General features: G+C 42.1%; 1 protein-coding gene across 1 annotated transcript; it reads left to right on the top strand.

The window, feature by feature from the left end:
- The first annotated feature begins 765 nt into the window (after positions 1-765).
- On the top strand, positions 766-23520 carry LOC115986896 (probable pectinesterase/pectinesterase inhibitor 25). The gene is made up of 3 exons (XM_031110262.1): positions 766-1727; positions 21445-21799; positions 22670-23520. The coding sequence occupies exons 1-3, from the start codon at positions 1074-1076 to the stop codon at positions 23362-23364; spliced, it is 1704 nt and encodes a 567-aa protein (XP_030966122.1). The 5' UTR covers positions 766-1073; the 3' UTR covers positions 23365-23520.
- The last annotated feature ends 286 nt before the right edge of the window (positions 23521-23806 follow it).

Below are 23806 nucleotides of genomic sequence, written 5' to 3'. Positions count from 1 at the left end.
TTTTGGCAAATATATTTAAATTGTGCTATCGAAGCACTAATTAACAAAGAGCAATGATCAAAAAAAAAAAAAAGTTAACAAAGAGCAATGCTACATGATATATATACAAAATTTTATAATATTTTTCACAATAGATGAGTTGACAAACTTTTATTTGAATTAACCACTAATGTCACTTTTTCACATAATTTATTATGTTGACAATTATTAAAATTTTTATAAAACCTTTTATATCCACATATTTGTCATTAAGCTTATGTTTAATCATGTAATTTTTTTTTTTGCTAAACTTAATCATGTAATTAAGACATCATGTAGTTTCATATCATATCATCAAATGACGAATTACCATATGATATGATGAAAGAAATCTCATCAAAACTGCCGTGGCGTACACTACATATTATATAAAAAAAGATCAAAAGACAAAAGTAAAAGTGAAAATCATTGGTTTTTTTTTATAACACACACATTCAAACCAACGCGCCAGCCGTGATTTAAATCGTTGGTTTGTAACAAAACTGTAATAATTATATACGAGAGGCAGTGTAAACTACTCATATCTACGTGACACCTGGCCTGTCTTTCCTTGCAAGTTCCTACCACACTACCCTACATTTATTGGCCCATCTTTAACTTCTCAAAACCGACACACCACACCAATGACCAAACCCCATCACCATTAATATTTTCACACGCATTTATGATTCCCCTTCTTCTATGCTACCTCAACATAAATTCAAACTAAATGCTCTGCATGTACACTGCGCGCACACACACAAACTCTCTCTCTCTCTCTCTCTCTCTCTCTTCACACTCTCAAATCCACCAAACCTCAATTGCATTTTCACAAAACCTTACTCTTAGCCTCAATTGCATTTTCAAGCATAGTAAGGTTGTATTCACTATTCAATGCGCAAAAACTTCTACCTTTCCAATTGCACAAAACTTCTACTAAGTTTTGACTTGAGAATAAGATCACATTCAGTACACAAAATTTTCATCTTTATTGAGTTTGGAAAAGGTCAATAGCCTTACCCAAATTTTCAGAGGCCAAAATCACAAATTTCAGAATGCCAAAGCCCCCAATCTTTTTCTTCATTTCTTCTCTCATACTACTTTTCTTATCTGTGTTTACCACAGCTCAATCCTCTTCACCTTCCACTGCATGCAAGTCCACCCTCTACCCAAAACTCTGCCGTTCGATCCTCTCCACCATTCACTCCTCACCGTCGGATCCCTACAGCTACGGCAAATTCTCTGTCAAACAATCTCTAAAACAAGCACGTAAAATGTCACGCGTGATCAACAAATACCTCACCCACGACAAGAAACGATCCTATATGCGCCAAGCTGAGATTGGTGCACTATACGATTGCGGCCAGCTCTCTCAACTCAATGTGGACTACTTGGAGTCAATCTCAACTGAGCTGAAAATAGCTGCGTCTTTGAACGATGAGCTTGTGGAGCGAGTTCAGACATTGCTGAGTGCAATTGTGACAAACCAGCAAACTTGTTATGATGGGCTTGTATATTCTAAGAGTAGCATTGTGAGTGCATTGTCTGAGCCTCTGAACAATGTGACAGAGTTGTATAGTGTGTCACTTGGGTTGGTGACACATTCGTTGGATCGAAATCTGAAACTGAAAAAGAAGAAAAAGGGGTCTAATGATGGATTTCCGACTAAGGGACACCCTTTCCGGGAGCCACTTGAAACCCTCATCAAGGTACTCAATCTTATTTCTTAATTAGTGCCTGTTTATTTATTTATTTTTTGGTTATCTTATTTTCTTGCACAGTAACAGTATTTTTCATAATTTTTTGGCAAATTGTTATTAAAGTAACCTTACTTTCATTGTAACAGACTACCTCACAAAATGTATAACATACCACCTCACTAAATGTAAAAAAAAAAAAAAAAAAAAAAAAAAAAAAAAAAAATTTCTTTATAGATATCTTGGTGGTAAGTTCAATAAACTTAAAAATTGTGTCGTAAATCCAAAGGTAAAAATTTCATCGATCCATAGAATTTTAAAATATCTCATAATTTAGGAGTGAGAGTAGGATAGTCTAAACAAAAACTAGAATACCATATTTTTATATATAAAAAAAAATTATGCTAGGATTGTTAGAAATTTTATAATATATATCACCAAGGTAATTTCGATATTTATTTATCAATTATTGAACTATAAATAATTACATTTATTAATAAGTTTGGTAAATATTTTGTATAATAAAATTTGATTACAACAGTTTTAACATTTCTCTGCAAAAAATTTTGTGTCGGTTGACTTAGTGTTTGGTGCATGGACCAAAGTTGGCAGCATCGACAATTTGCTGGCATATTGCTTGAGCTGGTGGTCCAAGGGGCAAAATTCATTGATTATGTTAGCTATATAGGGCTGTCCACGGGACCCGGAACAGTTGTTTTAATTACATATAAACTTTTAACAAAGAGTCTGATATTGATATTGTTTTAGGAAGTACAGATTTAATTGCAGAGCTTTAGCAGTAGTAGAAATTATGTAATATAGGATTTTACTTAAAAAGCTCTTTAAATTTTAGAATTAGAGTGTTTTACAATTACACTGAAAAATGCAATAGAGTTTTGAATTTATAAAATATAAACAGTTAATTATAAATTATTTTTTTCCTTCTTAAAAGTTTCAAATTTCAACATTGAGCTTAAAACTGTTTTTAGTTTTTAAAGGCACCTTAAAAGTTAAAACACATTTTTAGTGAATTGGTAGACATCTCACTTTAATTTTTTTACCCCCCCAAAAAAGAGTTTTAAAGTTCTCAAAGATCATTCATGGACGGCACAAAGTCCTAAAAATAAGAGCAACATGTTTCTTTTGTACCTACCCAAGTTAATTATATAATATAATTGCACCAAGAGACAATCTAGACGGCTCTTTTGGTCAGAGATTACCTAAAATCTAGTGCTTATTGTGTATTAAAGGTCGAGTTAATTGAGATTTGGGGCCCTTCAAAATTTGCCCTCACAATTGATGACTTTTGCCCAAACTTCCTGAATGAGGTACCCAGAAATAAAATAGTGTTTGGGCCGGTTGAAAGTCAAGGTGACTTGCTAGAAAGTTCAGTGTTCACGAAACACGGTTGGAGTTGAACAACTTGGCTGCCACTTGCCACTTCACACTTCACATCACGTATTTTTGCATGTGTTCACCTTCATTTTTTTAATTTGACTGAATTCGATAGCAATTTTTTTTCTTTTCTTTTATGGTTAGCAGCGGTGCCTTTCTCTATAGTCTCATAAACGTCTAAGGTTTCAATTTAGAAAAATAAAAGAGAAAAACCGAAATGTATATATATATATACACACTATTGTGTTATGGATGAATGGAACATCTATGGCTAATAGTTTTGATTTTAATTACTCATATATCTAGGACGGCCAGATGCCGCCTATAAATTAATAGTTGGCCCTGGGAGATTTCCCTAAAAGGCGGGGATAGATTATTATTATATATAATTATCTTTGTGTGTCTTTTGAGTTGGTAACATAGTCATTAGAATTCTATCAACCATCAAGGGACTAGGGAGTAGTATTTTATTGATTATTGAAGATTAGTTTTACAAATTCCTTATAGAAAGTGATTTTTGAAACATGTCAAAAGACAAGTGCACATACTCAGCCGAAAATAATAATGTTAATAATAATACACAATGAGACAATACTAGTTTCAAAACTCGGTTACATTTATGAATAATCTATATGTGAAATCTTCTTATTCAAATTTAATACAGTAGTTAATGATTATTTTGAATTTTTTTTTAACTCTTGATAAATTTTGTAATGATATTATTATTTAGTAGGGTATGCAAATTGCTTATTTTTTATTATTCCATTTTAATTATATAAAAATAAAATAAAATAAGGAACATACACTTTTATCTCCTTGTACTTAGTGATGATGTCACTTTACCTTGCTAACTTTTCAATCTTATGCACGTTTTTTTTTTTTTTTTTTTTTTTTTTTTGGGGGGATACATCACTAGTTGACGGTCAGAAATTTTTTGAAACAAGGAAATTAATTTCGTACCATACTAGTCAATATATTTTGCACTGGTGCCTAGGCCAGTACAAAAACACTTTGATTTTGTGTCATTTTAAATATCAGCCATACCAAGGTCATTCCAACAGTATTGAGCGAAATACAATTTTAATTCGTAAATGAATACAAGACTGAAACAAAAAATTAGTTGCTGAAAAAATTCACTCACCTTATGTAGGGTCACGATTCGTGGCGGACCGTAACAGTGTCGGGTTCGCACGTAAAACGGCCCTAACAATATCATTTGTAGAGCGTGGGTTTGAAAGGCTAGGCCTTGATCGATAGGCGATGGGTTTTTCATGGCGTTCATACAAGGTTAAACGATCGTCACCCCTAGAGTACTTCTCCTGGAGGTGGGCTGGGAGGCTCTCGTTTTTGGCCATTTTTCCCAGCCCCTTCCCAAAGTTACTTAGTTTTCCTTTTATACTCGCCTGTGTCCATTATCCTTCATCCACGTGTAGGGTCAATCTTTCCAAGGCTGATACTTGTCCCATCAGTCCATCCCCCAAAGTCGTTGGGGATGGTTGTAAGAGCCAAAGAATGCGGCCCTGTCGGGTTCAGAACATTAAATGACAATAACAGCAGCTTTCCCTGGATATTTTAGATCTTTCTTCCATGTTCCAGTCCTATATCGTTTTTACCCTTCCCTTTGGGGGTACTGTGGGTCTGCCGAGGACTGAACTACCCTCGGCGGTACCCAAAGGCTATTTCGTTGGACTTGGGCCATAATCCTCCTCAGCTTGGGCCTTTGGACTCTCCCTGGGTAGATGGGCCTGGCCCATAAATCATTTGTGCCCCACATTAGCCCCTCAAAACCCGGTTGTCCAATCTCTGGGCTAGACAGGGGGGTTTTGGTGACGCCAAACTTCTTCCTACGGCCCAATCCATTCGGCCTATTAAACACGCTGGCGGCTCCTCATATGCCCAAGAGGTGCACCGGTCTACGAGACAATTTTTAATTTCGCGCTTGATGCGTTCTTATCGCTTGGGGTATCCAAAACGCGCTTTGAATGATCACTATTTACGAGACTACTTTAATTCGACGGTTTATTTTGATGGGGTGGAGAAACGGAACCGGCATGTTTGTGTTGACAGATCCCTTTGGAGATCTGAACCTATTAAATGCCTCCCGCTCCCCCCTCTATATAAGAAGGAAGAGAGGAGGTTACTGTTTTTATCAAGAATCCCTTTTCATCTCCCTGAGACTCTGAAATACTTAGCCTCCCTTAGGATTCGGTTTACCCATTGGTTTATACACTTAATCGTAAAACACTTTACCGTAACAACAAGGGATGCAAAAGCCCCACCCCTCCCAAAAACGCCACGTTCCGATAAAGCTCATCATGGCTCGATCGGGACAAGGATGGCGAAGACTCAAAATCAACCTCATCCTTCTTTCAGTCAAAATCCGAAGCAGGGACTTGTCACGTCAAACTTTCGACGTGACTGAGTCGAGAACACCCAAGATCATTACCATCCGGCTCCTCACGAGCGTACCTAATATGGCACCGGCGTGTTAGGAGTCAGGGCTGAGGCAGGGGCTAAGTGCTTCTGTTTCTCCCTCTTTTGCTCCTTTTCTTTCTTTTCATTTCTTCTCTCCTCTTCTCCTCCTTCTTTACTCATGTCTTCCATCTTCTTTATTCATCCCCTCCATCTTCGTCATTGATTTCTTCCTTACTATTTCCTTCTTCTTCATTCATTTTCTTTTTTAAAGTGAGTCCCTCTCTTAGTATGAGCAGCAATGAGGCGGAGATTGGAGAAACTTTGAAGACGAGTTTAAAAGACGCTTGACAGTTTACTTTTCTGTACTACAGATGTAATGGTTGCTTAGGCAGTTCACATTTTGTATAGGCTCGTTTGAGCCCCTTTTTGTATGTTGTAGCAATTTTTCATATTAATAAAGATTGTTGTCTACCTTATTTCGCATATTATGTCTTTACGTTTTCATAAATTTGCAAGCACTGCTCGGCACAATGATATAGCATCTAAATCAATGACGACTAAAACCAAAATACTTGATAATAAATAGATATTGCCATAACTTTGATAGAAGTGCTTAGCACAATAAGGCCGACCCGTAAAAAATAGTACTTACCCGGACCTAGCCGAGGAGAGAACCGAAGGCTTGATGCCGTGTGAGAAATAACCATCCGAGGACATATCACCTGCCAAATGAATAGCCCTCGTATACGACTGAATGCTGGTGCGTTCCACCACCTTCCTTACACCCTTATTGGCCTTAACCTTCTATGGTGTTTAAGCCGTGGACGAAGTGACTTGACATTTTTATCAAGTAGCCTATCTTACTAAATTCAAACCTTTTCTTATCTAAGTGTTTGGTTTCTCCATTGGCTTGGGTCCGAGGACCATACACGGCCTTGGTACTGTCCGACACTTGTAACTTTTATTTTTTGTACTTGGTTCCCCCATAGGCTTGAGTCCGAGAACCATGAAATGCCTTGGTTCTGTCCCTGGGCCCCTGTGCTGAATCGGGCTTGGGCCGCGAATCTATTGGGCCCACAAATTAGGGGGTATTTTCGTAATTTTAGGTCACGCAGTATTTTTCGGGCGTCCCGGTGTTCGAGGTGCGCCTTCTTGAGACTCCTTTATCTTCAGGGCTGCAGACGACATTGGAAATCGTGCCAGAGACGTTTTGTCTGTAGCGTTCCTTGAGACGCTGCGTGAATTAAATGCCACCACCTTATCTTTTAACATAAATAGGAGAGAAAGTTGCTCTATCCACACACAAATCCTTCAGATTCCTCCCTTAGTTCATCATGCTTGAGGCAGGGCTTGGGAAAAAGGAGCTCCCTCCGCCACAAAGGCGTCATGTCCCCCCGAGACTCAGAGTAGGGAGGTATGGGCCAAGGAGGTGCAAGTTCAAGGGAGCATTCCATTTCGTCATAGGGGAGAGGGTCTTTTTCCCTCTTTTAGTCAAAATCCGAAGCAGGTTCTGGTCATGCCAGTTTTTCGGTATGTCCAAAGAAGGAATTTCCACCATCAGCACTATCTGCCTTGTAGCAGGCAAATTTTTGTGGGGGCTTCCCAACCTCAAGCTCCTAGCACCTTTTCTGTAGATGGTGTTAGCCTGAGGTCAGGTTCTTTGGCTGCCTGAGTTATGGGCATGCAGAAGTGTCGAGGAATAGTTTCCTTAGACAATAACTTGGCGCAGTAGCCAACCTCTCCTCTGAGCTGTCCCCACGGCCTTATCTCCACTCGCTTGTATTTTCCTTTACTTATGTAGTCAGCTTTAGTGTAAGCTTGTTTCAGCTTTTCATTGTACACTGTACTGTTCCTTTGTCTTAATAAAATATGTGTCTACTTCTCCATACATATCTTTCTTCTCCGTAACAACTACTTTACGCATGAATATTAAATGCAAGCTTGCCCTTAAGGATATTCCAGACAGAAAAAATGCTTTAACACAGGTTCCTACTAATTTAAACTCACAAATACTATCAAGTATAACAATGGTAACTTTCAATAAATTAAATTCTTGGAACTAACCGGGATAAGCGCTGAGTACTACGCGATGCATGCTAGACCAATGTCCGAGAACGATAATCTCTAAATAATTCGTCTAAAAGGGTAGCTAAGTAGCGAGGCACTTTAATTGTGCTTTTGGGTAATGAATTGCGTCGTACCGGATCAACCCCTTTGACACTAGGGACCCGAGGGCAGACCGTGGAATCCGTGCATTCAAGGTATTAACCCATTTGTGAACTAGGAGTCCTCCTCGGATGGATTTTGAGGTTTACGTGCCATAGTTTTTTTTTTTTTTTTTAATAGTTGGTTCCTCATCCAAGTAGTTGGTTTTCCCATAGGCTTGAGTCCGAGGACTATGCAATGCCTTGGTTCTGTCCAAAACCTAGTTTTCCACATCCAGGTAGTTGGTTTTCCCAGAGGCTTGAGTCCGAGGACTATGCAATGCCTTGGTTCTGTCCAAAACCTAGTTTTCCACATCCAGGTAGTTGGTTTTCCCATAGGCTTGAGTCCGAGGACTATGCAATGCCTTGGTTCTGTCCAAAACCTAGTTTTCCACATCCAGGTAGTTGGTTTTCCCATAGGCTTGAGTCCGAGGACTATGCAATGCCTTGGTTCTGTCCAAAACCTAGTTTTCCACATCCAGGTAGTTGGTTTTCCCATAGGCTTGAGTCCGAGGACTATGCAATGCCTTGGTTCTGTCCAAAACCTAGTTTTCCACATCCAGGTAGTTGGTTTTCCCATAGGCTTGAGTCCGAGGACTATGCAATGCCTTGGTTCTGTCCAAAACCTAGTTTTCCACATCCAGGTAGTTGGTTTTCCCATAGGCTTGAGTCCGAGGACTATGCAATACCTTGGTTCCGTCCAAAACCTAGTTTTCTCTTTGCACGGGGCCTTGGCTGGCCTTTAGCTCTAGGAGAGTTAGCTACTCAGCCAAGCCCCTTGAGTTTATCTATACGGTTAACGTTACCAAGCGCCTAGTTTGTTCTTTACGAGGAGTTTTAGCTTTTAGGGGAATTAGCTCCTCAGCCAAGCCCCTCGTCAAGAAACGTAGCCCCTAGTGCGATTTTTTACCTGAACTCTATAACCAACGGTTAGAAATAACAGAGGAACTGTTTCAACCTACCACCTGCGCCAACACGCAAGCCTTCCCCACAGACGGCGCCAATTGTAGGGTCACGATTCGTGGCGGACCGTAACAGTGTCGGGTTCGCACGTAAAACGGCCCTAACAATATCATTTGTAGAGCGTGGGTTTGAAAGGGTAGGCCTTGATCGATAGGCGATGGGTTTTTCATGGCGTTTATACAAGGTTAAACGATCGTCACCCCTAGAGTACTTCTCCTGGAGGTGGGCTGGGAGGCTCTCATTTTTGGCCATTTTTCCCAGCCCCTTCCCAAAGTTACTTAGTTTTCCTTTTATACTCGCCTGTGTCCATTATCCTTCATCCACGTGTAGGGTCAATCTTTCCAAGGCTGATACTTGTCCCATCAGTCCATCCCCTAAAGTCGTTGGGGATGGTTGTAAGAGCCAAAGAATGCGGCCCTGTCGGGTTCAGAACATTAAATGACAATAACAGCAGCTTTCCCTGGATATTTTAGATCTTTCTTCCATGTTCCAGTCCTATACCGTTTTTACCCTTCCCTTTGGGGGTACTGTGGGTCTGCCGAGGACTGAACTACCCTCGGCGGTACCCAAAGGCTATTTCGTTGGACTTGGGCCATAATCCTCCTTGGCTTGGGCCTTTGGACTCTCCCTGGGTAGATGGGCCTGGCCCATAAATCATTTGTGCCCCACACCTTATATTAAATGTCTCCCAAAATCTCACGATCTTATCCCTTTCTCTCCTATCTTGGTCTCTTACCTTCTTCTTGTTCTTTGTTTTTCCTCTGCATGTTGCTCTGTCTTCTAAGTCTTTGTACATTGCTTTGTATTTTGCATCTTTATTTATCCTTAGTTTGAAATCGTAACTTCAAGTCACGTTTTCTCATATTTTTCGTGAGTGTGTACTATGTGTGTAATAGCATGTATGAAACAAACAATGCTAAAAAATAAAAAATAAACATGTAAAAAGTAGAGAGATTGGTGGAGGAGAATAAAAGAGGAGTTCAAAACAGTGTTGAGTAAACGAAAGATATAAGTAATACTAAGAACAATACAAATTTTTATTACATAATCTTTACATATTAATATTTTACCAACCACAAAAAATAATTTTGACAATTATTTATTATGTTATTAAAATTTACCAAGAACACTCATTATCACATCAATTTGTAAATGCAATGTGATAAAATTTGTAGTACCTTTTACATTTTGTAAAAATACGTACATTTATTTGGTAAATTTTCATATATTAAATTTCCTATACATACATACATACATACATACACTTTTTTTTTTATTTTTTATAAGGACATACATACACTTAAATAGTAGTAACTTCGAAACGGTATACTGATATTAACCAATATTGAAATATATCATTCTTTTATCCAAACCAAAATGATTTTTAGTACGAAATTGACTCTCTTGATTACAAAGCTCCTGTTATTAACAAAATAGTTGATGTTTATATTTTATTTTTACCAAACTCTTGAAAAATATTGTAATGATATTATAGGGTTTGTAAATTGCTTATTGTAAGGACACGATTTGGTGACGAACCTAACAGTATTGGGTTCACACGTAAAAGGCTCAGACAATACAATTTTTAGAGCGTGGGTGTAAAGAACTAGGTTAACTATAGCATTTCCCTCCAAGATTCCCTTAAACCAATTTTAGGTGCCAGGTCGTTCTCACAAATATTTTTCTTCTGCGAATAATACCCTTTTCCCTTCTTACTTTCTTCTCTCTTGTTTCTCCCTGTTTCTTCGTCCTCCTCTTTCCTTCTTTTTTTTTCCGATCCCCGTTTCAGGTTCTTCTTTTAGTTTATATACTTCCCTTCGCGCTTCATCCTTGCCGCACACGTGTAGGTTGGGTTCGGAGGATTTCTTTCTGTCCCATCTGGCACCTCCTGGAACTTCCTATGGGCAGCTGTAAGGCTGCCTTCCCACTGTTCAGGTATCACCTCCACATTAATGCGGCCAGAGAGTTGGTTGAGAGGTCATTAATGCGGAGGTAGCTGTAGCTTCAGATATTTGTTTGCCTTATCTCTTTCATTTTTAGTCAGCTGCTCTACCCTTTGAGATGATCGAATTCGTAGCTCTGATCGTAATGAGCCCACGCCTTGATCGTCCTCGGAAACGATCGTCCTCGGACGAGTTATGCCGAGGACCAGGGTATCCTCGGACGGGTATACGGTCTCTGATGGGCCACTGGCCCAACAGTCCTGACCCCATTCTGAACCTAGGGGCCCATTAATCGAACGATCCCCACAATAGCCCCTCAAAATCCTACTTTTCGACTCTTCAGGAGAAAAGGTGGATTTTGACGTCATAAGCCTGCACCTGTGCGCGTTTCGGGGCATGCCCCTGACGCTTCAGCACCCCGGTTTTGGTAGCATTAAATTCTGACAACTCCCTTGTCTCCCACGTTCGACGGCGAGATCTAAATCAAACGGTAGGGGGTTTCTCTTATTTTGTGAGCGGGAGTTTTACCGCTCACAACCTTCACATGACTATAAAGGCGCTCCCAAATTGAACCTGCACCTTTATCCCTGATGATTACGCAGTTCCAGAGCTCATAAACTGAATCTGCCTTCTTCCAGTCTTCTCTGTTTTCCTGGCGACCACAAATAATCGCACGTTGTCCGAGGTCCTTCCTTTGAACCTGTAAGTCCTCTTGAAGCTTTTGCTATTGTTATTCAATCACCAAAAAGTTTCTTTTCTACTAAGCCTCTCTAGAAAAATGGGGAAACAGCGGAGTCCCTTTCGGCGTCTCGTCGACTCCGAGGAAGGTATTAGAAACTTTCGCTCTAAGTACAATATCCCACCAACGGTAGGGATGAGGTATGCAGCCCAAGGGGAGTGGGTTGACGCCAGGCAAACTGGGGAAGTGGTTATCCCCATGATCGCCTTTATCGAAGGCGGGATGACCATCCCCATGGGCAATATCACTAGGGGTTATCTTAGTTTCTTTAGGCTATCCCCCACCCAATGCGCTCCCAATATGTTTAGGATTCTGGGTAGTATAGACGCTTTGAATCAGAGAATGGATCTAAACCTATCCCATCATGATGTGAATTGGGTGTATAGCTTTAACCGCTTAGCTGACCAGGATTATTATCTCAAGTCGAGATATCCTGTGGTAAGGCTAATTCAATGCCTCCCCACTTCAAATAAGCACTTAAAAGAGGATTTCCTTATTTTTTCTGGGGAATGGCATGATGGTCTACCTTGCCCGACAGTAGAAGGAACACCAGGTGGGTGCAAAATTGCAAACCTACGCCATTTAACTCATGAACACATTTTACTAACTTTTATTATCTTCGGGTCTCACAATTTTAACTTTGAAATTATTGGTTTTGCAGACAAACGCTACACGAAGCCCAATCTCAGATTAGTCAACAAAGCGAGTCTAGACAGATTATTGGGAGCCGAAATATACGTGAATGAGGCTGATGGTCAATTACGGGCAGCACATTTAATCCTTGGCTACACCCCCCTTTCTTTCGGCTTTCAGGCGCCGAAGTACGTGATTAGGGCACGCGATCCTCGGCTTCGCCGTATCAGTGTTGCCTACGAAGGGTTCGTTGTTCCAGAGGGTATTCCACTTCCCAAACACACACCCCTCCCAAAGCCTCTTTTGGTGGCCAGCGTCTCGGCTGGGCCCTCTTTACCCTTATCTTCCCTCAAAAAGAAAGGAATCAATAGAAAAGGGAAAAAGGGAAAAAATAATGAAACCGTTGTAACAGTGTCTGAATCCACGGACGACTTAGAAGTTCTCGATCAGCCCACAAGTCCCGAGGAAAGTTCTGACGAGATGGGGGCACACAGAAAACCCCAGAAAAGTTTGATGGAGCTAATGGAAGGTCAACAGGGAAAGGCTGCACCTGCCCAGACAATACCATCCCTGGTTTCATCTCTTCCAGCCAGGTCTCATCCTACAGTTCCTCGACACCCTCCCTAATCATCTCCGCCACCAATGCCAATCAATGCTGCCGAGCAAGAAAAGCACAAGGAACAGCAAAGTAGGGAGGTGGCAGATGCAAGTAGACCTCGCCGCTCTCAAGAGGAGGATATTCAACGAGCTGCAAAGTAGCAGAAAACTAGGCACCCCGCTACGCGGGGTCAAGAGAAACCTGATTCCCCACATCCCGACTCACAGGCGTGGCTGCCAGCCCCTATGCTCGGTGGGGAGCCTCTGCGAAACGATGCCTCCATAAGGGACTTCAATGGTGGCATTGGGTGTCACGTAGCCTCGGCCATAGAGGAGGCCTTGTTGCTCCCAAAGGATATGGTTGAGATAAAGAACGTGAGGAAGAACCAACTCATCCTTGACAATAAACAACACTTGGGCATGGTGAGAAACCATTTTTTACACTGTTTCATTGTGCGACTGTGGCTTACTAATGCGCGTTTCCTGTTAATTAGAACGCTAATTCTCACCCCGTTTCTTATAGATCATCCAAAATACTTTCAAGCTCGATGAGAAGCTCGATGAGATGCTCAATGCTTGCTCCACCCAACTTGATGGTGAAAGGAAAAGAAGGGCATCGGCTGTACAAACCTTGTCCAAATCTGAACAGGATTTAACCGTCGCAAGGAAAAAACTACAGGTCGAAGAAGAAGCTCGCAAGAGTGCTGAACTGGCATCAGAAGGTTACCAGAAGCAGGCCGAGGAACAAACCAAGCTTCTGCATGAAGCGAACGTCGAGCTGAAAAAGACTCAAGAGCAAGTTCTTGTTCTTAGGAAGCATCTAGAAGAGACTCAGAAGCTAAGGGAGAAAGCTGAAAAGCTCAAAGAACAAGCCGAGCAAAAGGGCTACGAACTTGGGATAGCAGAAACTGAAAAAGCTTTAAGAGCCGAAGTTCCAGAAGTGTGCCGCATCTTCTGCGCGAGAACCTGGAGTGAGGCTCTTAACCGCGCTGGGGTTGAAGCCTCATCTGAACTACGCAAGCCAGAGAACGTGTATTACCCCGAAGCGATACGCTCCTCAGCTCTTCAGTCGTACCAGGCTGATACCCCTTCCCCAGCTATTAACCCCTCTATTGGGGAGGTTCCGTCTCGCAATTCTCCCAATAAACCCACTACTGCTTCCAAATCAGAGACAACCTCACACGATTTTCAACAAGAATTGGACTCCACCGTCCAATCAACTGAGGGCATTGCCAATTAGCAGAAAAATATAGAAATCGTTTTGTAATTTTAACTAGAAATGTAATAGAGTACTTTCTCATTTAGCTTCTTTTCATTCTGATGACTCTAAATTGTCTTCACCCACACTTACTTTGTTGCCGTAGTTTTAAAGGGGTCCATCTCAATCACCTTTTTCACTATACGCCACCCTTGCATTCGAAACTTTCTCTTTCTGACTTCTTTATAAAGGTCCGTAAGGCATTATTTCCACCAAGTTTATGATTTAGAAAACTCATCACTGCTCCGTTTACCGTTCAATACCTCGATACACCACTTAGCAGGCCAATTTTTACCGAGTTTACGGTCCGAGGACTTGGCATGATCTAATTTCTGTTTAACAATTTATTATGAATGGTAGGATGTTAATTTCCACTAAGCTTGCGATCCAAGGACCTGGCATAACTTAGCTTCTGTTTAACAATTCAGTATGAGTGATAGGATGTTAATTTCCACTAAGTTTGCGATCCGTGGACCTGGCATAACTCAGTTTCTGTTCAACAATTCAATATGATAGGATGTTAATTTCCACTAAATTTGCGATCCGTGGACCTGGCATAACTCAGTTTCTGTTCAACAATTCAATATGATAGGATGTTAATTTCCACTAAGTTTGCGATCCGTGGACCTGGCATAACTCAGTTTCTGTTCAACAATTCAGTATGATATGACAAGATGCGAAATTTATAGAATGCATATTCGACGTAAATCTAAAAGAGATATCTGAATTGAAACTGCTTTATTAGTAATAATACCTTCTGAGATTATTTACATTCCAAGGATGGAGTACAAGTTTTTCATCTAGGTCTTCCAGATAGTAAGCCCCTACTCCTGCTACAGAAGTAATCCGGTATGGTCCCTCCCAGTTGGGTCCCAGTTTTCCCCAATTTGGATTCTTAGTGGCCCCCAGGACTTTTCTCAGCACTAGATCTCCTATGGCTAACGGCCTCATCCTTACATTGCTATCGTAGCTCCGCTTGAGTTTGTGCTGGTAGTAAGCTAGCCGAACCATTGCGCTCTCCCTTCGTTCTTCAATCAGATCTAGATTGTGTCCCAACATTGTATCATTATTGCTAGAAGAAAATGCATTGGTCTTCAACGTTGGGAATCCTGTTTCTAGGGGAATAACGGCCTCGGCCCCATAGGTCATAGAGAAAGGAGTTTCTCCCGTCGAACGTCGGGGTGTTGTCCGATACGTCCAAAGCACATGCGGTAGCTCTTCCACCCACTTTCCTTTCGCATCGTCTAGTCTCTTCTTGAGCCCATTGACAATGACCTTGTTAACAGCTTCAGCCTGCCCATTGCCTTGCGGATAAGCTGGAGTGGAATACCTGTTTTTTATTCCCAGCTCTGAACAGTATTTCCTGAAGGCATTGCTATCGAACTGAAGCCCATTGTCCGAAACAAGAGCTCGTGGAATACCAAATCGCGTAACAATATTCTTCCAAACAAACTTCTTTACATCCACGTCCCGGATGTTCGCCAAGGGTTCAGCTTCAACCCATTTAGTGAAGTAGTCTGTGCCGACGAGCAAGTACCTCTTGTTTCCTATAGCTTTTGGGAAAGGGCCGACAATGTCCAGTCCCCATTGCGCAAAAGGCCAAGGGCTTGAGAGAGGATTAAGAACTCCTCCTGGCTGGTGAATATTCGGGGCATATCTTTGACACTGGTCACATTTCTTAACATACTCCTGCGCTTCTCTATGCATATTTGGCCACCAATAACCCTGCGTTAGTGCTCGGTATGATAGAGACCTCCCTCCGGTATGGCTCCCACAAATGCCCTCATGTAACTCTTCCAGGATTGATTCCGCTGTCTCAGGAGGCACACAGAGCAAGTATGGTCCAGAGAAAGACCGTCTGTACAGCTTCTTATCCTCGGATAACCAGTACCGAGGTGCTCTTCTTCGTATTTTCTCAGCTTCCACCTTATCCTCGGGCAATGTGTCATTTTCGAGAAATTTTAATATAAGGTCCATCCAGTTTGGCGATGGACCAACTTGACGGATTTGGCGAACCTCCTTTTCTGGTGAGGTGGGAGTACACAAGTCTTCGACGACAATTACCCGGGGGAGATTTTGTACTGAGGAAGTGGCGAGGGTCGCCAAAGAATCAGCGTGGGTATTCTCCCCTCGTGGAATATGTAGTACGTCAAAAGATTCAAACTCAGCTCGCATTCGCCTTACTCGGTCCAGGTATCCTTGCATCCTTGGGTCTCTGGCCTCCAACTCTCCGGTTACTTGGCCGACAACCAGCCTTGAGTCCGAGAGCATCTTCACCGCCTTTCCACCCATTTTACGGACCATGCTCATTCCCATTATCAAAGCTTCGTACTCTGATTCATTGTTAGTAGCTGAGAACCCTAGCCTTAATGATTTCTCTATGATGACCTCTTCGGGGGATATCAAAACCAATCCCAGTCCAGCTCCCCGTTGGTTGGCAGCCCCATCCACGTATACCTTCCACACCGGCCATCCTGACGCGGATATTGTGCCAACCGCTTTCTCATCCATGTGATCTCGATTCCTACTAATCTCCTCAGGGCACTCAGCGAATTCAGCTACCAGGTCGGCAAGAACTTGACCCTTCACAGAGGTGCGAGGCATGTATTTGATGTCAAAAGCACCCAGAATCGTTCCCCACTTGGCTATTCTGCCGGTATAATCAGCACTTCTAAGTATGGATTTGAGGGGCAATTGGGTCAAGATAACTACAGTGTGAGCTTGAAAATAATGCGGAAGTTTACGTGTTGCATGGACGACTGCCAGTATGGCCTTCTCTAACGACAGATATCTCACCTCGGCTTCATGGAGGGATTTACTCACATAATAAACAGGCCTCTGAACGCCCTTGTCTTCTCGCATCAAGACAAAACTGACTGCGTGAGGAGCTACCGCCAGATAGGCATACAACACCTCATCCACTTCAGGGCTAGACATGATAGGTGGTTTAGCTAAATAGTCCTTCAACCGCTGGAACGCCTCGGCGCACTCCTCGGTCCATTCGAATCCCTTCCATTTATGTAACAGACGGAAAAAAGGACGACACCTCTCAGCCGACCTGGAGATAAACCGGTTCAAAGCGGCAGTCATCCCCGTCAACCTCTGCACCTCCTTTGGATTTCGAGGCGCTTGCAAATCGTTAATGGCCCTAATCTGATCTGGGTTCACCTCAATTCCCCTATGGGTCACCATATACCCCAAGAATTTCCCGGAGCCTACACCAAAGGAACACTTCGAGGCGTTTAGGCGCAACCTATGCTCTCTCAATATCCCGAAGATGTTAGTGAGGTCCTTCACATGTTCAGTCACTACCTTGCTTTTCACCACCATGTCGTCAATGTAAATTTCAATGCTTCTGCCCAGCTGTGGCTCAAACATTTTAGTCATCATGCGTTGATAGGTTGACCCAGCATTCTTGAGACCGAAGGGCATCACCTTGTAATGGTAGTTCCCAACCGGGGTCACGAAAGCGGTCTTTTCTTGATCATCGGTGGCTAACGGAATCTGATGATACCCCTGAAAGGCATCCAAGAAACTCATCCTAGGGTGGCCCACAGTTGCATCCACCAGCTGGTCAATCTTCGGCATAGGAAATGGGTCCTTGGGGCATGCCTTATTAAGATCCGTGAAATCCACGCACACTCGCCATTTCCCCGTCTTCTTCTTCACCACCACCGTATTGGCCAACCATTGGGGGTAAAAGACTTCCTTGATAGCCCCAGCCTGTTTCAGCTTAATGACTTCACTTCTGACCGCTTCGGCATGCTCCTTCGACGGTCACCGAGGGATTTGTCTCCTAGGGGGAATGGCAGGGTTCACATTGAGCCGGTGACAAATGAAACTTGGGTCTACTCCTAGGGCTTCATACGGGTCCCATGCAAAAACGTCCACATTGGCTCGGAGGAACTCCAGCAAACTCGCCTTCTCTTGTAGAGGTAGCTTAGCCCCAACCCGGAAGAATTTTTCCGGATCATCGGCGACAATCACCTTTTCCAGATCTTCACATTCCACCCCATTAGTTAGTATGTCTAGACCTGACGCTGGGGGCTTTAATTGCTATGAATCATTGTCGGCTGTAGCCGAGGTTTCGGCCTCTGGCCGATGTTGAGTGGCCGCTACTTGGCATTGCCGAGTAGCCGCTTGGTTCCCCACTATCTCCAGTACTTGGTCTCCGGATGGGTACTTCACCTTCTGATGTAGGGTGGATGAAACCGCTTTAAGTGTGTGAAGCCAAGGTCTGCCTAGGATGGCCGTATATGGGGAATAAACATCTACGACAATAAAATCCACCTCTACCACCTTCGTGCCTGACTGTACGGGCAACCTGATTAGCCCCATAGGAGTGACCAACCTTCCTTCAAAACTGACTAGAGGGGAAGTATAAGTTGTCAAATCCTCCTGTTTCAAACCTAGCCCCTTGTATAAATCCGGATACATCACATCCGCTGCGCTCCCCTGATCAACCATCACTCTTCGGATATCGTACCCACTAATCCTCAACGTGACCACCAAGGCATCCTCATGGGGTTGTATAGTTCCAATCAAATCTTCATCTGAAAAACCCAAAATCAAAGGGACTCGCCTCTTGGCCCTCTTCGATGCTTGAGAGCGATCCTCAGCGGGGAATCGGGACACCGACAACACTCTAGTGGGGCAAGAACCAGTTCTTCCCGGGGCCGCAAAGATGACATTGATCGTTCCTCGGGGGAGCCTTGACGAGGCATCCCCCCGCACCTCAGAACCTGCCTGGCTCCCCCTTCCGCTGGAGTGGTGCAAGAGTTGCTTTAATTTCCCTTCTCGGACCAATTGCTCCAGGTGGTCCCATAAATTCCTACAATTGTCTGTCGTGTGCCTATGGTCTTGATGGTAATGGCAATACAAACTCGGGTTACGTTTCGTAGGCTCTCCCGCCATCCTGTTTGGCCATTTGAAGAATGGCTCATCCTTTATCTTTTCCAACACCTGCTGGACAGGCTCCCAAAACACTGCATTAACAACCTGGGCGTCCGCCGAGGTCGGCTGCACAGCGAAATCCCTCCTTGGTCGGCTATTATTATAACGATCCGACCTGAAATCCCTTCTCTCCTGAGGTATCGCTTTGGCCTTTCCCTTCCCCTGAAGTTGATCCTCCTCTATTCTTTTGTACTTCTCTATTCTATCCATCAACTGGCGCACACTGGTGACAGGTTTGCCCGTCAAGGATTTCCTCAAGTCGTGGTCAGCTGGGAGACCTGCCTTGAAGGTGGTTATAGCCACAGCGTCATTCTTCCCCCCTATCTCATTAAACATTTCCCAGTACCTATCCGAATAGCCCTTGAGAGTTTCGCCCTCTCGCATGGACAAGGTCAACAAAGAGCCCAGAGGCAAGGGAGTTCTGCTGCACGTAATAAAGCGAGCGCCAAAAGCTTGGGTTAGTGCTTTGAAGGATCCAATAGAATTGGCCCTTAAACCATTGAACCATCTCATCGCCGTCGGACCCAAACTCGACGGAAAAATCTTGCACATCAGAGCATCATCCCTGGAATGAATAGCCATCTTCTGGCTGTAATAACTTACATGTTCCACCGGATCCGAGTGGCCATCATACAGAAAGAAAGTAGGTTGATTAAACCGCCGAGGATGAGTAGCATCATCAATGCCTTTTGTAAAGGGTGATCTGGAAATTTGGCTCAGCGCTTTGTTCATCGCATCATTTCCCAAGCCCTTGCTTGTAGGACTTTTACGCCTCCGCCTATGATGACGCTCCTCCTCGTAGGAGAAAGTCTCACTCTGCGGGGTCCTCGACCTCCGCCTGTAGCTAGCCCCATCCGACTCCCCGGATGATGGTTCGGAGCGAAGTGGTGAACGCTCCCGTCGTACATGGCGTAACTCTCTCTTCAAATCCGCAATCTCACGTTGCAGGTCCCCATCATACTTCGCATGGGACACGTGACTCTTCCCGCGCGTACGGGTTCTCGTGGTATGAGTGGTATGCACGCTCCCCTCCTGGACTTCCCTTCGTTCGGGACTCTTTCGAGGACCCCCGCGCTGAGAGCCCCTTAACTCCGCCTGATGCGGGCTAACATCACCCTGATGCAGCCCCGCTGCGGGGTGAGGCGGTTCCACTCCTTCCATCGAAAACGTTGTATTAGAGGTTATACAAGCTAACACAAGCTCTTCCCACAGACGGCGCCAATTGTAAGGACACGATTTGGTGACGAACCTAACAGTATTGGGTTCACACGTAAAAGGCCCAGACAATACAATTTTTAGAGCGTGGGTGTAAAGAACTAGGTTAACTATAGCATTTCCCTCCAAGATTCCCTTAAACCAGTTTCAGGTGCCAGGTCGTTCTCACAAATATTTTTCTTCTGCGAATAATACCCTTTTCCCTTCTTACTTTCTTCTCTCTTGTTTCTCCCTGTTTCTTCGTCCTCCTCTTTCCTTCTTTTTTTTTCCGATCCCCATTTCAGGTTCTTCTTTTAGTTTATATACTTCCCTTCGCGCTTCATCCTTGCCGCACACGTGTAGGTTGGGTTCGGAGGATTTCTTTCTGTCCCATCTGGCACCTCCTGGAACTTCCTATGGGCAGCTGTAAGGCTGCCTTCCCACTGTTCAGGTATCACCTCCACATTAATGCGGCCAGAGAGTTGGTTGAGAGGTCATTAATGCGGAGGTAGCTGTAGCTTCAGATATTTGTTTGCCTTATCTCTTTCATTTTTAGTCGGCTGCTCTACCCTTTGAGATGACCGAATTCGTAGCTCTGATCGTAATGAGCCCACGCCTTGATCGTCCTCGGAAACGATCGTCCTCGGATGAGTTATGCCGAGGACCAGGGTATCCTCGGACGGGTATACGGTCTCTGATGGGCCACTGGCCCAACAGTCCTGACCCCATTCTGAACCTAGGGGCCCATTAATCGAATGATCCCCTCACTTATTTTTTACTATTTCATTTTAATTATTAAAAAAAAGGAAGGTGCACTTTTACCTCCTTGTGCTTAGGATGATGTCACTTTACCTCGCCGACTTTTCCAATGATAAAGTTTACTTCACCCTCTTGGGCATTAGAGTATTTTTCTTTTTTTGAATACTTCAATAGTTATGGGTAAGACGATTTGAACCCTAAATGTTTTCTTTAGAAATTTTGCATTAGTATTAAAGGAACTACGCACTTGTACCATATGTGTGATGCAATTTGGAAATAAATAGCCAAAACCCTACCAGCTAGTTGCTTTTCAATACAAAATATTGGAGAAGCTTTTTATCATGGATTTTGTTGGATCTTGATAAGAGAGATTCACAAGACATGTTTTTTGAAAGTCTAAATGAGTCGTTGACATCACATAATAATTTTCACAAATTTTTTCACTGTTAAGATACCAAATTATTATTGATTTTCATATAGTCATATCAGTAACAACACTTTATTGTTTTCTATGAACTTACCATTTCAATAATTGTGAAACAAATAATCATAGAAAAAAAAAAAAAAAGTTCGGTTTGTATTATTTTTTTATTTTTTATTTTTGCAAAATAGATTGTGATGTTTATTTGAGGAGTTTTGGGGTAAAAAAGGAAATTGAAGAAGTAATTTGCTGTAGGCTCTACGGAGATCCTCTTCCCAAAAATCAGTGCATTGCCCCAACAAGGAACGGACTCTCAGTGAGTTGAAAGGCAATAATGGAATTCTCGTAATCGATAAAGTGACTGTAACCCGTAATGGTACCGGAAACTTTACATCCATCACCGAGGCAATTGCATTTGCTCCCAATAATTCAATGCCTGAAGATGGATTATTTGTAATTTATGCTAGAGAGGGGTATTACGAGGAGTACATTGTGGTGCCCAAAAATAAGAGGAATATACTGTTGATTGGAGATGGGATCAACAAGACTGTGATCACTGGAAACCATAGTGTGATTGATGGCTGGACAACTTTTAATTCTTCAACCTTTGGTAAGTACTATAACCATGCCATACATCTTGTCTTCCAAAAAATTTCTATCATGTTTATGTGTTTATCAAAAACATTATAGGCAAGTATTGGAGCTCATCCTGTCACTATCAAATTTTTCTTTCATTTGGATGATTACATGATCTTCATTTCTAAGAGGTGTATTTAGGGACATGACATGACCTCTTGTGATTAATGTACAATAAAAATAAAGTTAGTAGTAGACCTAGGTGAAAGTAATATTGCTCAAATCACAATAAGCCAAATCAATAATTATGAAATAAATGGTAAAAAAATGTTGTATCTCTAATATTACTCTTTTTTAACCTTACATTATATTATTATGTTTAAATAAGCTTTTGGTTTTCAAATTTTATAGCTGACATGAGTTTTCACCTGCTAAGCTGTTGACCTAGCTACGCAAGTTTTTATTTAATATTATTTTTCTAATCAATGATACATAAACACATAAGCATTCTATTGTCATAAAAATGTTGTGAACATAACACTTCTCATTAAAATGTGTTTAAATTTAGGAGGATAAAAATTAAACTGAGCCTAAAAGTTGTTAAGTGTAATGATTAAATGATTAAATGATCAAATTTACACTTTTTCTAACTACTTAAGTTTTTGCAAGAAGTGGTAGTGCTTGTGTTGGTTCAACCTAGCTCCCAAAAATATTTTCACATGTTTTGATTGTTTTTGAAATGTATACAACAATAACTTGTGGGAGATTATACACGAGTCCTCTAGGCTTTATTTGGGGGTGTGGATCAGTGAATTTAGCAATAATGATTGACTCATATCCATCATCATAAAACTTGGAAAATTTTATTTGTGCTGACTCCAAACCAATTCGTATGGTGGCGCAGCTGTTTCCGGAGACAGGTTTATAGCAGTAGACATTACATTCAGGAACACAGCTGGTCCTACGAAACACCAAGCAGTGGCTGTAAGGAACAATGCCGACCTCTCCACATTCTATCGTTGTAGTTTTGAAGGCTACCAGGACACACTTTATGTTCACTCTCTCAGACAATTCTACAAAGAATGTGACATATATGGAACTGTAGATTTCATATTTGGGAACGCTGCTGCTGTGTTTCAGAGCTGCAACATATATTCTCGGAAACCACTGGTTAACCAGAAGAATGCAGTCACAGCTCAGGGCCGGACTGACCCAAATCAGAACACTGGTATATCCATCCACAATTGCACAATAGAAGCTGCACCTGACTTGGCTATGGATTTGAACTTCACATCAACTTATCTAGGCCGACCTTGGAAGGAGTATTCTAGGACTGTGTATATGCAATCATATATTGGTAGCGTGATTGATCCAGTTGGATGGTTGGAGTGGAATGGAACATTTGGACTAGACACACTCTATTATGGGGAGTTTAAGAATTATGGACCAGGTGCAAATACCAGCATGAGAGTACACTGGCCTGGTTATAGTTTGATGAATGCTACGCAGGCTTTGAATTTCACTGTGTACAATTTCACAATGGGGTATACTTGGTTGCCTAATACTGATATACCCTTCTATGCAGGACTACTAAACTAGAGATCTAAAACTGGATAAAAATTTCATTCATTCTTCTGGTGCTGTTAACTTAATTTATAATAAAGGCTTTGTATATTCTTTCCTTCACTAGAGTACTTCATTTATGGCCTATAGAATCGTATGGAAAACTGTTGGGAGAGTTTTCTTGATCAATTACATGTGAAAATATGTTAGGGAAGTTAAGTTTGCTTTATGTTATGTTGGAATATTTTTATAAAATGTATTTTAATTCTGATTATATAGTCATTTAATATTTATACCTGTTAAATTCGTATAAAGTAAAAATGGTCATTTGACAGATTTTCTCTTTAGTGTCCCATTACTGCTGAATTCAATGAGCATAAAACTGCTTAAATGTTTAGCAAAAATGGCTATCCAATGTCCAAACCAAACGTTTTGAATACAAAAAATGTCAGAAAGTTTAATTTAATTTAAACATGGG

This window comes from Quercus lobata, chromosome 4, assembly GCF_001633185.2.
Source record: "Quercus lobata isolate SW786 chromosome 4, ValleyOak3.0 Primary Assembly, whole genome shotgun sequence".
Taxonomy (NCBI): Eukaryota; Viridiplantae; Streptophyta; class Magnoliopsida; order Fagales; family Fagaceae; genus Quercus; species Quercus lobata.
The sequence above is the reverse complement of the archived record's forward strand: the minus strand, read 5'-3'. Positions and strand labels throughout refer to the sequence as shown.